The 14,628-nt window shown below is 40.6% G+C and overlaps 1 protein-coding gene across 1 annotated transcript; it reads right to left on the bottom strand.

Annotated features, from left to right (window-relative positions):
* Nucleotides 1-400: 400 nt before the first annotated feature.
* Nucleotides 401-4,783, bottom strand: klf11a (Kruppel-like factor 11a). The gene is made up of 4 exons (XM_036581897.1): nucleotides 4,568-4,783; nucleotides 2,540-2,785; nucleotides 1,393-2,311; nucleotides 401-1,140 (listed from the first exon to the last, which is right to left on the bottom strand). Exons 1-4 carry the CDS (start codon nucleotides 4,595-4,597, stop codon nucleotides 845-847), a joined length of 1,491 nt encoding a protein of 496 aa, XP_036437790.1. The 5' UTR covers nucleotides 4,598-4,783; the 3' UTR covers nucleotides 401-844.
* Between the last annotated feature and the right edge of the window lie 9,845 nt (nucleotides 4,784-14,628).

The following is a 14,628-nucleotide window of genomic DNA, read 5'->3' as shown; positions in this document are numbered from 1 at the left end:
GGCAGTGATTGGTCGCGCCCCCTAACCGCTCCACAACAGCGCGACGTGATTGGACGAAGTTTGTTACCGGGTGTTATGGGGAGACTGCGCTGAGCGAGTGTTGTGTAACTGGATCCAGAACAGCCTCAGTGTAGGGTTGCATAATGAACTTATTGTTTTGCTCTTCTCTTTGGGCAATCTTTGGGTGCTTTTGTTAACATATTTTACAATACAGGTTTTGTAGGCTAAGTACAATCTAGAATTGTTTATTATATCGCAATATTTACATGTATTTATGACAATGTACATGGAAATCGCACGTTTTCAAACATGACTCGACTCTCTTTGTTTCACTTTGAACGGCTTTCTGTTGTCAAACAACTTGAACTGCAATTACCATTTGTAGAATGAAACAGACTTCAACATATAGATGATGGTTTATTTGAATCTTCAAATGTTCATTATTAAATAATGTTCAAAGCAAGATAGGTAGTATCACAGGTAGGAATACTGTTCACTTTACAGAAACGTAACATTTATTCATATATTGTCATTAAATGCATGTTTGAATACACATTACATTCATATAGATAGTTACATTTATGTACAAATATACAATGGCTTACAATAGGTAATATGAACTGACACGAAGACTTTGGCAAAGGAAGTGCATACATTTTGGGAGACATAACTTATATAAAAGTAAACAAAAATTCTTTATAAACGACCATGGTAGAAGAAAAAAATCCAGTGCAAGGTCAGTTCATTTTGTACATGGATGTGTAGCAGCCTTGGTTTTCCGTTTCCCCTGTAAAATGGTCAGTGGGATATTGTCCTGAGGTGACTGAGTGGCCTGAGGATCGGCCTAGTTTGAGGCAGGTAAAAGCACACTGAGAGCCAGAGAAGACTGTGCCGATGATTCCTGGGAGGAGGCCATTTTGTTGAGCTCACGGACTTCGGTGGGCCATGTTGCAGACCGCTTGGTGGTCATGTGACGGCGTGTGTGCTTGGTCAAATGGTCGCTTCGCATGAAGCGTCGGTCACACACTGCACACACAAACTTCTTCTCGCCTGTGTGAGTGCGGCGATGTCTGGAAAGCTCATCGGAGCGTGCAAATTTTTTGTCACAACCTTCCCAGTGGCAGCTGAAAGGCTTCTCACCTGAGAAACAAAAACAGTCATAATCATAACATGTATAAGCACTCTCCTGTTAAATGAATGCAGTACCACAGCTATAAATTAGCCCTTTAGATCCCAATTAAAAACTGTTTAATAATTTCAAAATCAAACATTTTTGTTCATTCTAATAAATAAAACTATAATAAAATTGGAGAAAAGAAGAATATATGATTAAAAATATAAACTGTCAACTGTAAAGGTTTACAGCACTTTCTCTGTTGAATAAACACCAACCTGTGTGGGTTCTCAGATGAGCTTTCAGGTGGGAACTCTTAAAGTATGTCTTCTTGCATCCTGGAAAGCTGCAGACGTAGTTCCGCCTGCGAGAGAAGTCTGTCTGTGTGGTGCCCCCACTCTGACCTGGGGGCATGTACACTGGGGCAGGGGCCAGGGGCAGGAGCTTAGTGTTGCCAACAGTTACAACATTCTGTTGGCATGGAGGGGCCTGAGACTGAGGAACTACAAACATCACAGTACCCTGAGCCACTGGAGGGCCCACAAGAAGAGGCTGGGAGAAAGAGGATGACTGAGGAAGGATGGGCTTTTGCCCGGTGGCCTGCATCTGAACATGTGTCTGCACAATTGCAGAGATGATGCCAGTCTGCCCGTTGACTGGAAACACCTGGCAGAGAACTGGAGGGCTGGCTATGGGAGACTGAGGCATGGAGTGAGAGGTTTGTGACACAGGGGTTGAGGAACTTGAAGAATTACTTGAGGGGATAGTTCTTTCCTCTTCTGCAGTAGTACATGGACTACTACATGTCTGTGTTTCAGTCAGAATGGTGACCTGGGCACTGGGATCAGGCTGCTGGACAGGACTCTCTGAGGGTCCTGGCCTGTCATGTACTGTGGTAGGGGATGGAATGTGGTGATCTAGAGATGTATCTGCAGTGTGCCGTATGACACTGGTGGCCATGGCCCTGCGCTGTGCAGGTGGCTCAGAGGGTGTTGGTGGAAGATTGTTTGGAAGGAATGTGGTGCTGCCAGCCTGCAGGCTACTGTGGGTTGCTGCCCCAGTGGTCAGTACGGGGCACATTCTGGGCCGTGAGACACTCGGTTTGAGGCCCAAACCAGCCAGGGAGGGCATGGTGGTGATGAGAGCAGAGGTGGTTGAGGTCTCAGCAAAGCTGGGGCTGTGTGGTGGAGTCATGCACTGGTGCAGAAGAGAAAGTCAAGTTAGTACATCATGTCCCACCCAGTTCAGTTTACATTAACAAGCACATACTTCTCCTTTCAAAATTCTGTATTAGCCTCACTTTCAGTTCTCTTGTATTCCCAGAATTATGTTTTTTTTTGGTTGCGCTACTCATTAAAACTTTTGGGAGCACATGTATAACTCTTAAAGCAATCAAAACAAACTTTTTCCATCTCTGAAACTCACTAGTGAAGAGAGGGACACCAGGTCTTTGGGGGATTCCAGGGTTTCATGGTGCAGACTGAGTGAGTCGCAGGAGTCAGAGGTGGGCGTCAGCGGGCGAGGTTTGGGGGACCTCTGGACCCAGGAGCTCATGCACACCAGAGCCTCAGCGGCCTCAAGGTCATGGTACTGCAGAGTGGTGGAAGAGGACTTCTCATTGTCGTGCCTGTTCCTCTCCATTATCACCTCACAGATGTCCATGAGATTGGCCTGCAGCAGGGAACATCAGCAGCGCAGTGCACATTAGTCGGGGATGTTAATGCTTTGCATAGACCTCTTAATAAATACTGATAATCACAACACTGTGGAGACCATTCTGACTTTGTTCACTATAGTAAATGTGAATGTTAATTCCATTTTGGTTCACTGTCAGTCATATGGCTGGCCACATGGCTTATCAAGACACTCTATACAAAAAAAATAAATAAATGTAAATAAGGGTAGAAATAAAGGTTCTTGGGTGGGATGTCATAGAAGAATAGGGATGGGCAATATGACAAATTTAGCATTATTATGATAAATGACATCACATTGCGTCACAATATGATTTCCTGAGCATGTTGTGTGTGTCATTAGTACTTAAAGAACACTGACAAAAGCCATGTGTCATTAGAAAGTGTGTAATTACACCTGTTTTGGATTTAATGCAGAGCCGTATGTAAAATGTTGAATAAAAATAATTGCATACATACTTTTTCATAGTATATATATATATATATATATATATATATACTTTTTTTTTGATGAGGCACTACTGGCCCTTATCAAACCTCTAAAAAAACCTAAATATTGTGAAGCATATCAGGTATTGTGAAAACCTCTAGATGTACTGTGATGTTATGTTTTTGCCAGTCTGCCCACCTCTACATAACAACCACTTCTGAGTTCCCTAAAGACTGTTTCACTGTAAACGGTTTATACCAATTAAAGATTTTCCATATACAAAAAAGCCCAAAACCTTTATTTTTAAGAGTGTATGAGTTGCAGAGAAAGTGAGTGATGAAATGGAGAAAGAAACTGAGGTCGAGAGACAGAAAGAGAGAAAGAGGGAGGGGAGAGTTGCGAGAAGAGAGAGAGAGAAAACGATAGAGAGAAAGAGAGAGAGTGGCTCCAGTACTGCTTGGCTGCTACACCCAGCCCTCAACACTAAACACTAAACTCTACTGCTGGGAACCTCCCATCTCCAAAAATAGCCTTTAGAGTGACGTGCCCCTAACCAAACCGCCATGTGAGTTTATCATGAAAAAAAAACACTCTGATACAAGGGCGGGCACCCACACGAGGAAGTACTAAATTCAGGCTACACCTCTATTTGTTGTAGCGAAGCCTTCACAAGGGGCCAAAAGCTACAGCCAGTTTCTATGTATTTATTTATTTATTTCAGAGGGACCCAGACTATCAGGAGGGGTTCAGCATTGTGTTGTTAATGAGACTGCAGCAGCCTCGTCCGCAGCTACGACATGTAAGTTAAGCACAAACTGAGCACATTTAAAAACGTGCTCTCGTCATTACTTTCCAACAACACAAAACAGGGCGAGCTGAACCGAATCTGCTGCAAAGATCTCAAGTAGCACTGCAGCTCATCACCGGAGGGCATGATGCACAACACTGATTGCGGCAAAGGCTTTATTATTATCCACCACAACTCTGCGTGCAGTTCGGTACAACGTGTGAAAGTGCATTTGTTAAACGCAAATTCCTCTCTACACATCGAAAAGTCCTACGTCAAGAGGCTGAAATATGACCAGCTGTGATAAACTTAAATAAACACCTCCACAATTGCACCAGTCCATGAGCAAACTGGTGGGGAGAAAAACAATGAACAACAGACGTAGAAAAGCCCGGTTACAAAACGTTTTAACGCTAACTTTACAGCACCTGTACTAACGCTTCAAACTCGTCACCGTTTGTGGGTCACTGCGCAAATAACGTAAAGTGGTAAACAGACAGTGAAGCCGTGCCAATACAGAAAAAAGACATACATCAACTTACCTGACCAGAGTCTGGAGCGAAAGTCGGCATGTGGAGCAAAAGAAACGTCCAAACAGCGAAGTCAGGAGAAAACAACGAGAGCTAAAAAGCGACACAACCGTTGAGCAAATCCTGGGCTCATAAGTGTAACCACTTTTTTTACAGCAAGGTCCAACCTCAGCTGAGTGAATCAGGAACGGAGAAGCAGAAGAAAAAAAAACAGAAACAAAATTCAGAGCAGACTGGCGGGTGGTAACATGTCACCAATCAGAAACAAAGGTGTAGCAGAAACGGACCAATGGGAGCGAAGGCAGCGCGTGATCAGTACGTGATCGGACGCCGATTGGCTCAGCCGGGGTGCGTGGCTGTTGGGGGGCGTGGCCGAGGAGTCAGCGGTGTCAGTGTAAACCCGGTGAACTCGGCGCTCGAGAACTGGGGGAAAGGTCGCGGCGGCGAGCGCGCGGAGCCGTGAGACACTCGCGCGCGTCTGGCGGAGGCGCGGGAGCACGCGTGCGCGGTGAAACACAAATAAATAGCCTATAAAATAGAAACATGGACGTTTTATGCTGCGAGGCTGAATTAAAAGTGGGTTTGAAATCGCAGGCTAACAGCTTTTAGCCACAGTTACTGTAGCTACCGCTTATTACTGATGGCCATTTATTGTCTTTTACGTGACGAAGGAAGACGGTCTGCATGGAAAAACAATGCTAAGGGGTAATTGCGGTGATGCAGTTGTCCTGAAAAAACAGCAATTATTCAGTCGGAAACAATATATGTTTAGCTGAGAACAAGGTAAACAGCATAAACAGGAGATATATGAGGCAAATAAAAGTTTGAGGCTGCACATCCCAGTGCCTTTGTGTTGACCAGCCGCATTTAACGACTGCAATCTCTTTCTTTTACGCGAAACAACAGAGTCTTCCGTGTACATATAGAACTGGGGAACGATGCTAAAGGCTAATTACTGCTGCAGCTGTCAATCAAAACAGTCATTCCCACGGTTATTGTTCGTTTTTGTTTACGGAAGATGAAACCATAAACAGACGATACTGGGTTAAATGAGGCAGTCTGCGGCTGCACCTTTATGACAATCGCATTTGATTCCCAGTCAGTAGACAAAAAAGAAGCAGCGTTGAACCCAAAGACCCCTCCGTTGAGGGGTTGTAAACAGCTTCCCCTTAAAGAATCTCCTGAAGGGCGGAGCCTCTGAGTGGGCTGCGCCTCTTTGTTGTAGGTCTGTTAACCCTTAAAAACCCCTTTTGTGTGATCGCGAGTCATTCAGTCGCACCCTGTTCTGCTATTACGTGTTGTTCATCAGCACAATGGCTGGCGGTCACTTGCAGGTGTAAGTGTGCAGTGGCTTTGGTCGCCAGAGGAAATGCTGTATATTGATTTGCCTTCCAATTTTATTTTTTTGGGGGGGGGGGCAGTGATGTTGCCCCTCTGTCTGAGATTGGAGGGAGCGGTGCCTGCAGACAAAGAGCTGATACAGTCCCTCCTTCCACTTCAGAGCGCTGTATATTCACAAAGAGAGGGAGAGAGACTGATTTGATTTGTCTGTTTATTGTAGAGATTATGGAAGTGCTGTAATAAGTTCTTTACAGTATATAGCACTCTGAACATGTCAGGGTGTAAATATTAAAATGTACATAAAAACAAAGAAAAGTGTAAAAAAAAAACACTGAAACATCCTAAGTGGTTTCAGTGTCAGTGCTGCATTTGTACAACAAAAGTGGTTAACCTCCATATTTTACATATATATACCAGCATGAAACAGTCATACGATCATACAATCATTAATCCATAAAAGAATGACCGGTGACAGAAGAGAATCAATTTTCCTTTCTTTGGGATCCCAAACACATGTTGTCATGGGAACAAGGGCCACTAATAGGATGTAGTGATGAAGAGCAGTGTGATGATGCCGTCGAGTGATATTTCAGTTACTGTGATTCTGTTAATGTAGTACGGATTCACTGTCTTTGTCCTTACTAATGGTAAAGCTTTGATTCATGATCTGAGCTTTTCATAGCAAAGCAAACTTTTCAATTCTCATTACTTTTATTTTTATTTTAAATACAGAATGGTGGATCACTGTTTATCTGCTCATGTGTAAATCAATCAAATTAAATTTTTGGCTGGGGTTGTATGTAAGAGTTGATCATGAGGTGAAATGGCATTTAAGAACTGATATTATTAAACATACATCAAGCCACTGAAGAAAGAGAAGATGCCAAACCCAGGCAATGTTAGGGCACTAGAGTGAAATACTGAGCTCCAACATTAAGGCAAAGTACACTCATGCAAACATGCATTATCGCTGTTATTGCAACTTAAATTGAATTCCATTGATTTTTGTTCTACATTTTTGTAATTAAATCTTTTAGATATAAACAAAGTCAAGCAGAGTCTGAGTTTGTATATGTATGTTAATAATGGTGAAATAGTGGTAAAGAATAGGTTTTCTTGGTTTTCTTTGGGTTCTATTTTGCCTTACAATACAGTGCATGTTCCTCTCCAACATGAATGGATTAAAACTTTTCAAGCCAAAACTTTATCTAAAGACTATTATAAAATAATGTCTTAGACATCAGGCAGCATATTCTTAACCATCTTCATGTAATAGTTTCTGTGAGGGAGGTTTCAGTGGCATTAAATGCTCCAGACATCTGGTTCCCATCACCACCACTGTGAACAATTCAGACTTGGTACATTTTAAATCAAACCACTCTGAATGACTTAATCTTGATTAATGAATTGTGCTAAGCTTTTGAAAAATCAGCAAATTCTCCTTTAACTTGATTAAATTAAGACATTTTAATCCATCAGTTTTGCACCAATTCTATTGCTCCATACGTAATATACATAATGTAAAGATAATTTTAAAAATTAGATAAATTGCAAATAATTGAAAAAGTTTTGATATTAATGCAACAACATACACCCTTAAAACCTTCAGCTGGCCATAGCTCTAGAAAACCTCCAGTCCAGTCTTCCCCCCTTAGCTGACAGCTGCTCGCTGTATACACACAGAGGGGAAAGAGATATGGCTGTTATGCTGCCCCCACGATCCTCCTTCTTTTTGCCTCTCTTGGTATTTTCCAGATAGCACTGCCCATCCCTTGTTTTTCACTCAGATCGCAAGGTTCATTTTCATTTTATCAGAAATGACATTACGAGCGTAATGCAATAACTGAGAGGGCAGATTTAATTCTTTCTATGAATAGGTTTGGGATGGAGAGCTATATTTGAATATCTCTGGAGAAGACAACTGGGTATCATGCCGTCACACATCTGTAACTATCCCACTTGACTGTTAGAATGAATTCAAATCACTAGCCCATTTTTCAGGATCACTGGAAGGAGGCTGAGCCTGAGTAAGTCTATGTAAACAAAGTAGGTATTGTTTAGAAATGTGACCAAACCATGGAGCTCTAGAGCTCCACTAACCTATATTCTCATTTGTTACCGTGTATGGTCATGTATTCATGACACATGGGAGTGCTGTGTTTATTTGGAGTTTAACTATTGAAATGGGAACTCTAGAAAAGGGTTTAATTACATACTGAAGGTCTATCCATTACATTGACATGCAGCCATACCAAATGCTAACTGGGTGGGTGTTGTCTTGGAAACCAAAGCATTATTGTACAGCATGGCTTTGACATTGCTGGGGCTTTGAGGAAGTAAACAAGCACTCCATCGTCACCGTGAAGAGGTCAAACAACGACTTGGCCTCATGCTTATTTGAAGATGCCTGATGTTGCTATATTCTGCTGGAAGAGTACTCACATGGGCCCAGAAGATGAACGTCGATGGTTGAAGAGATGTTTCTGCTAACTGTAGTCATTGTCTTCCCCTTTATCTTAAAGTGCCTTGAATTTTGCTCTGTCTCTCTAGGTATGAACCTCATGGTCTGCCAATGTGAGAGAGAATTGGTCTACAGGCTGCTCTTGAAAGGTACTGAAGACCAAGTCCTGTTGTTGTGGTTGAGCTCCACAAAGCCAAGAGGCCACAGGGTCCCTCAGCGAGGATCTCAAAGACCGGCCCTGTACTCTAACCTACAAAGCATGTTGGAACGTATCAAAAGTTGCTATTCAGGTATAACTTAACGTTAAAGAATAAAGAAATCCAACAGAAAAGTGCCCCAGTTTGACTTTTTTGGAGGCTGTGGAATCTGGGGAGGGTCTTGGTTGGGGCCATGTATAGGGGAGAGGCATAAGGGCCGGGGGGAGGGAGTATGTTTGTGTATGTGTGAGCGAGAGAGAGAGAGAGAGGGGAAAGAGTGCGAGTGGGATGCATGCCAGCACATTGCCTATGTGGAGGGCTTGGTGACAGATGTGTCGTCTCTTTTTGGCTGCCAGAGGAAAAAACTGCAGTGGCAGCATGGGCAGGGCGATCGAACGGCGAGAGAGAGATAAACGTGTGCCCCATCAGCTTGCCCTCAGTAATGACAACATGCCCTGAGTTAAAATAGGTGGGGTTTGCAAATGTAGGTCAACCAAAAACAGAGGGCGGGCTTTTCTTTAAACACGGAGGCGCAACATGCTTTTTGGATTGCGTAGCTCAAAGTTTCCCTCCACAGGGTGCTGCAAATAGACAAAGGAAGGTATTTCTAAAATGGGTGATAAGCTTTATCTCCTCGACCCATATCATCTATGGCAGATTGTAAGTCACGTAGAATGAGGTTTGACTCTCAGCATGAGTTACAAGCTATAGTGCCGTAGTGCCTATTCAGCATTATTTAAAGAGAGTGGTGTACAGTCTCGGAGGCCTGAGCTGAACTCACAGCTTCCCCACACCCTGCAGTCCTCATAAGCAGCAAAGTGGGAACTTTACAGAGACCTGCCAACTCATACACGACTGAACATAGACCACAGGCCCCAAAAGATGAACAACGCCCAGGCTGACACTGACCCACAAAACAGAAACTGGGCTACACCTGTAACCTGATCAGGAGAAAGTTATAAAAAGTTAACATGGCATGGATTATTGTTTGTCTTTAAGAAATAACTATAATTTTCTGTCACCATGGAAGGACTTGCAGCCTTTGCAACGATAACAAGGGAAATAGGCATGAAATCTAAGAACTAAAAGAGTATCCAAAAATGCATGTTAAATGCTAAAATGAACTGCAGTGTTTCAAAAATAAGTTAAATAAACCATATTTTGTATCTAGATGATTTACAAGCGAGCAAAGTTGTCATTTTGAGGTAGCAGATTAACAAGCACTTCTGCTCTCTCTGTCCAGCCATTGTCTGTTGGAAAAGAAAAACAGCAAAAAAATTACCAGAACATACTAATTTGGTTACACTGTAAATATAGCAATGCTTATTTTCTTATTGCCAGTAAAGACTGTCCAGCATTAAAAGGCATTTGATTCACTCAGCCACTGAGCAGATTGTAATATACAATACTGTACAAAAGTCAGAAATTATTCTTCATTTATTTAATTTCCAGCCAAAACAGCCATCAAATACGAGTTATTCATTGTTGCATGATGTAAGTTGGTTGCATTTTCTACTTCTTACAACCCAAGTGTTCCTATACACTTTCAGTGATGTTGAGGTCTGGACTCTGCAGTGGACAGTCCATTGTTATACGAACACCAGCAGTTTCTTTGTTTGATTACTCCTCTCATTTACAGCTTCTTGATAGCTTCACATCCTTTCAGATGTGAAAGGATTCAGCTATGAGAAGATTAAGCATTAAGCCATCTTCTCATAGTGGAAGGATGGACAGAAGCACATGTGGCTTTTTTCAAATCTGAAGTAAAAGTAGCGCTTGGAGCTTGATTTTATCCTAAATCTGAAAATTTTATGTACTGTTTATATGATGGGAACAGTTTTTTCTGGTCTACTAGGTCTTGCATGGTTGTTAGGTGCCCCTTTTTTAATTTATATTTTTAAAATTATTTCTTGAATTGCAGTTTTGGAAACATCTTTTTCTTCTATCGACTTTCTTCTTTCTTAATCAAGTGGATTCTTTTCTATCCTAACCCTAACTCTGTCTCCTCAGAAATGTCTCCTGAAAAATGAAGAACTGAGTGGCTGTTTTTACTGTAAATTAAATAAATGAAGGGTGGTCTCTGACATTTGCACAGTCCTGTTTGTGACTAACATTTTCCTGTATCCACATGTTCTAGGAACTTGGTAAATGAATTCATAAAACCATTAGACATGAAAAATTTCATGCATAGAGCCACAATAGCAGCAACATGTACACTCTAATACAGTTCTAGTTCTAATACAGTTCTAATACTGTCCTATTTAAAACAGTTTCACAATACTACTGGCACAGAACCATGAATCCTTAAACAGTCACAGGGCAGCAGAGTGAGTGAAATAAAGATGCTCTGATAAAATAAACAGAGCTGTCTTTACCGAGAAATGACAATCAGGAAAGCTTGGCAGCTCTTGAGATGTTCATGTAAGTTTCCACAGGTCACACTGACCGTTAATTCATGTTCCAGTATCAGTCAGTCTGTCCACTGGAGTCTTTTCTTTCCTCCACATTCAGCTCTCTTTCAGGATGACTCACAGAAAGCCAGTCTAACCTTAGTCAGGCATCATCTACATCCACCAGAATCCCACCAATTAAAACAGTCTCCAAGTCAGACCATTAGACATCTCAGACACTGTTAGAGATGACAAGTGACATTTTATGAATGATTCATATGTATTTTTGTGAATTTAATGGTACAGGTGTGGAATATGTAACTGTACTTCATTACTATGCTTACATATTATTGTGGAAGATTTATATTTAACCACATATTTTCAAAAAATGAATACAAGTACTTCTACTCAATTACATTACCAAGAGAAAAAAACTTGTACTTTTAACTCCATATTTTTCATTTAGATCTTCAAAATACTCAAATCTACTCAATCTCAAAGACCAGATTTCTCTCTTTCACTCTTGACAATCAATCAGAATGTATTGTTTTTCACCAAAACATCCAACCAAATTCATGTCAGTGTAAAACGAAATGGCCCACAACTACACAAATTCACCAACCATTAGTTGCCACACCAACGCATCACACACCAGCCCCCAAAAATCAATTTGTTAAAACATTTAATTTGCACCTTTATACGCCTGAGAATTTGTATTACTTTTATACTGAAGTAGTTTTTTTACATTTCCTTTTTTTACTCTGTTTATTCTTGGCTCCACACTTCCACTTTCAATGAAGTAAGATTTTGACACTGTACCCATTCTTTCACCGAAGTACAGTTATTCTGTACTTTTTCCACCCCCGTCCATCTATTCTCAGATACTTTATTCTCAGAAATCCAGCGAAAAGTTCCCCTATATGTAAAATTCAGCCAATAAACAGTAACCGTTATTTAAGATGTGCAGAATTGTGTTCTCTTTAGAAAAAGTGTAAACTTATTTTCACTTAAACCAAAAAATGTCATTTTACCAGGAGTATCCAAACTTTTGCATAGAACAATACACATATTTCATGTACCGATGTACTCATAATCATATTCATCTTTCTCACCACTTTTGAACAACTTTGCTCTTTTTTTCCTCCAGTCATTTTTTGTTTACCACAAAAATGTGGCGATAGAGAGTCGAGGCATAAAAATTGATTGTTGAGACAACAGGATGAGGGAGCGTGAGTGTTTAGGAAGCTACAAAGTCCACTCTAGTTGAGTCACACACACAACTTCCGCTCACACACTAACAGGAAAGAGAGTGTTTTTTCCACCGTTTAAGTCTGGCTCTGTTTCTGCTTCAGCTCAGAAGCCATTTGAATAAAGTGAACTTGTATGTCCTCAGATCAACATGTACACATAAAAGGGCTTGAAGTTTATGGATGCCCTTAAATCTGATGTTAGCAGCTGTGAAAAAGGTGCTACGTGTAAGATTCAACTTCCATGAAATGTGTTACTCAGAAAGATTTCAGCCGTAGTGTATTAACCACTTCCTTATTTTCCTTATATAGCCATTCAGCAAAGCTGTGAAGGAAAGGGGGAGCATGAAGAAAGAGAGAACTTAGAGAAAATACAAGTGCCTGTATTCTCTCCAGTGTTGTTGGATCTCACCCAAATTTTGTATTCATTTTATAGTAAAGCGCGCTGCTCTTTCTCTGTAATGTAGCGTGCAGGGTGGGAGCACCACCTATAGCGCAGAATTAAGGTTAAGCAGCATGCTGAGATCACAGCAGAGAGAAAGGCTCTGGCTGCGGCCTACAGACTGAATTTTTGATTTGGGCCGTGCTCCTTTAACACAATTAGTCTGAGAAAAATCTAATTGGCACCCCTTCTCTTAAATGCGGTCAGTTAGGGAAGGCATGTTTGGTGTCTGAAAATTAAAGAAACAAAGTATGGACACCAAACATGTCGTGGCTGACTGACCTCATTTAGAATATGAGGAAAATTCTGTGGACTTTTATTTTTATTTATTGTCCGTAGCTATGTGAGTACATGGATTTATTTCCATGGAAATTCCCATAACACAACATGTGTACCTTTTTAGAAACAATTCTGGAAAGTTTTTGTTCATGATCACAATGGTGAGCAATGGGAAACTACAGAGTCAAATGTTGCACCAATTAATCAATTAGACCCAATTATACAATAAATAAATAAAGAAAAAACAAAACCTCATTTCTCCATTTTTGTGGTTTTTTTGATTTTTAACATAATATGAAAATGCTTGCTGCCCTTTACATTGTGTGTAAACTTCATGATAAATGGACCAAAAGAAACAACCCAAAATTATAGGTTTTTTCCTTCTCCTGTAAAGTTACCATTTTGGAGATTCAAAGTTTTGTTCTGACAACAGCAAAATGCTGCATGTAGTCTATATTACTGGGCAGCCCAAAGTTTTATACTATATATAACCTAAATTTAAAAAAAAAAAAAAAACTTTTTAAAATTGCATTTTTCAATAAGTTATTACAAAATAAAGTGTAATTTTATAAAATATGCTGTTAATTTTTAAAAATTGTTTTGTCTTTTTAGCCCACCACAAACAAGACACAAAGTGTGGGTGCCTCTGTTCTGTTGGGTAATAAGTCTTGCAGGTCCAAAAACTTCAGGCAAAGTTAAGAAAACAACTGATAGTTAGGATTACACAGTAAATGTGACACAGTAAGTTGTTGTTTTATCATAAAAAATGAAATATAACTATACATACAATATTCTATTTATTTATAAACGTATTATAAATTGTTTATAATGAAACAAATTATTTGTAACATAATAACAGTTGTATTTTTTATCATTGGCTGTAATGTTTTATTTAACAATATTTTGTACATTTATGAATATGAATACATTCAATAATATTCAAACAAATAATGAAAAATAAACATCTTTTAAAAAGAATTTTTATAAATAATAATTTAAAACATAAAAATACAGTTTTGGCTGCGTCCAAAACCGCATACTACTACACTATCCATACTAATCTAAAGGTGGCATACTAGTTTTTACATACTAATTAGTATGGTAGTATGGGGGTTAGGACGCAGCCTATGTACCAAATAGGGTAGCTGTATCTGTATTCATGTTAGTGTTAGGTACTTGGTGAAGTACATTACCCTGGTTATATGACCATTTACACCCAAAAACAGCAACAAAAAAACAATGTGAAATCAAGACAGCCTATAATGAAATATATACTTCACCACTCAGTAGATTAAAGCGCTTTAAGAGCTCTACATACTGAAGATAAAAACTCTGCTGATCTGCTTTGTGTTGCTTTACTGAGAGCCTTCAGAGAAAAGCTTCACGCGCACGTGAGAGAGAGAAAGGCGAGCCCAGAAAGACATGGATGTTCCTCGTGCTGCTCAGAAATGCCAAGTGAGAGCGAGATAAGCAGGGGGAGGGGGAGCTGGGGTAGGGCAGCTCTAGCAGGAAGCATGTGGACGGTGTTTACATGCGCGAGCAGTCAGCTGGTGTGTGCAGGGAGCGGCGCCAGAAAAACACCCACAGCAGCACAGAGGCGCTCTCTCTCTCTCTTTCTTGCTCTATGTGCCCCCCCCCCGCGCTCCCTCAGCTGCTTCACGTGACTGAGGTCGCTTCTTATTCGAATTTTCCGTTCTACCTTAAATGCTGCAGCAG

The sequence above is a fragment of the Colossoma macropomum genome, unplaced genomic scaffold, assembly GCF_904425465.1.
Source record: "Colossoma macropomum unplaced genomic scaffold, Colossoma_macropomum, whole genome shotgun sequence".
Lineage (NCBI taxonomy): Eukaryota > Metazoa > Chordata > Actinopteri > Characiformes > Serrasalmidae > Colossoma > Colossoma macropomum.
This window is presented reverse-complemented; position numbering and strand designations above follow the sequence as displayed.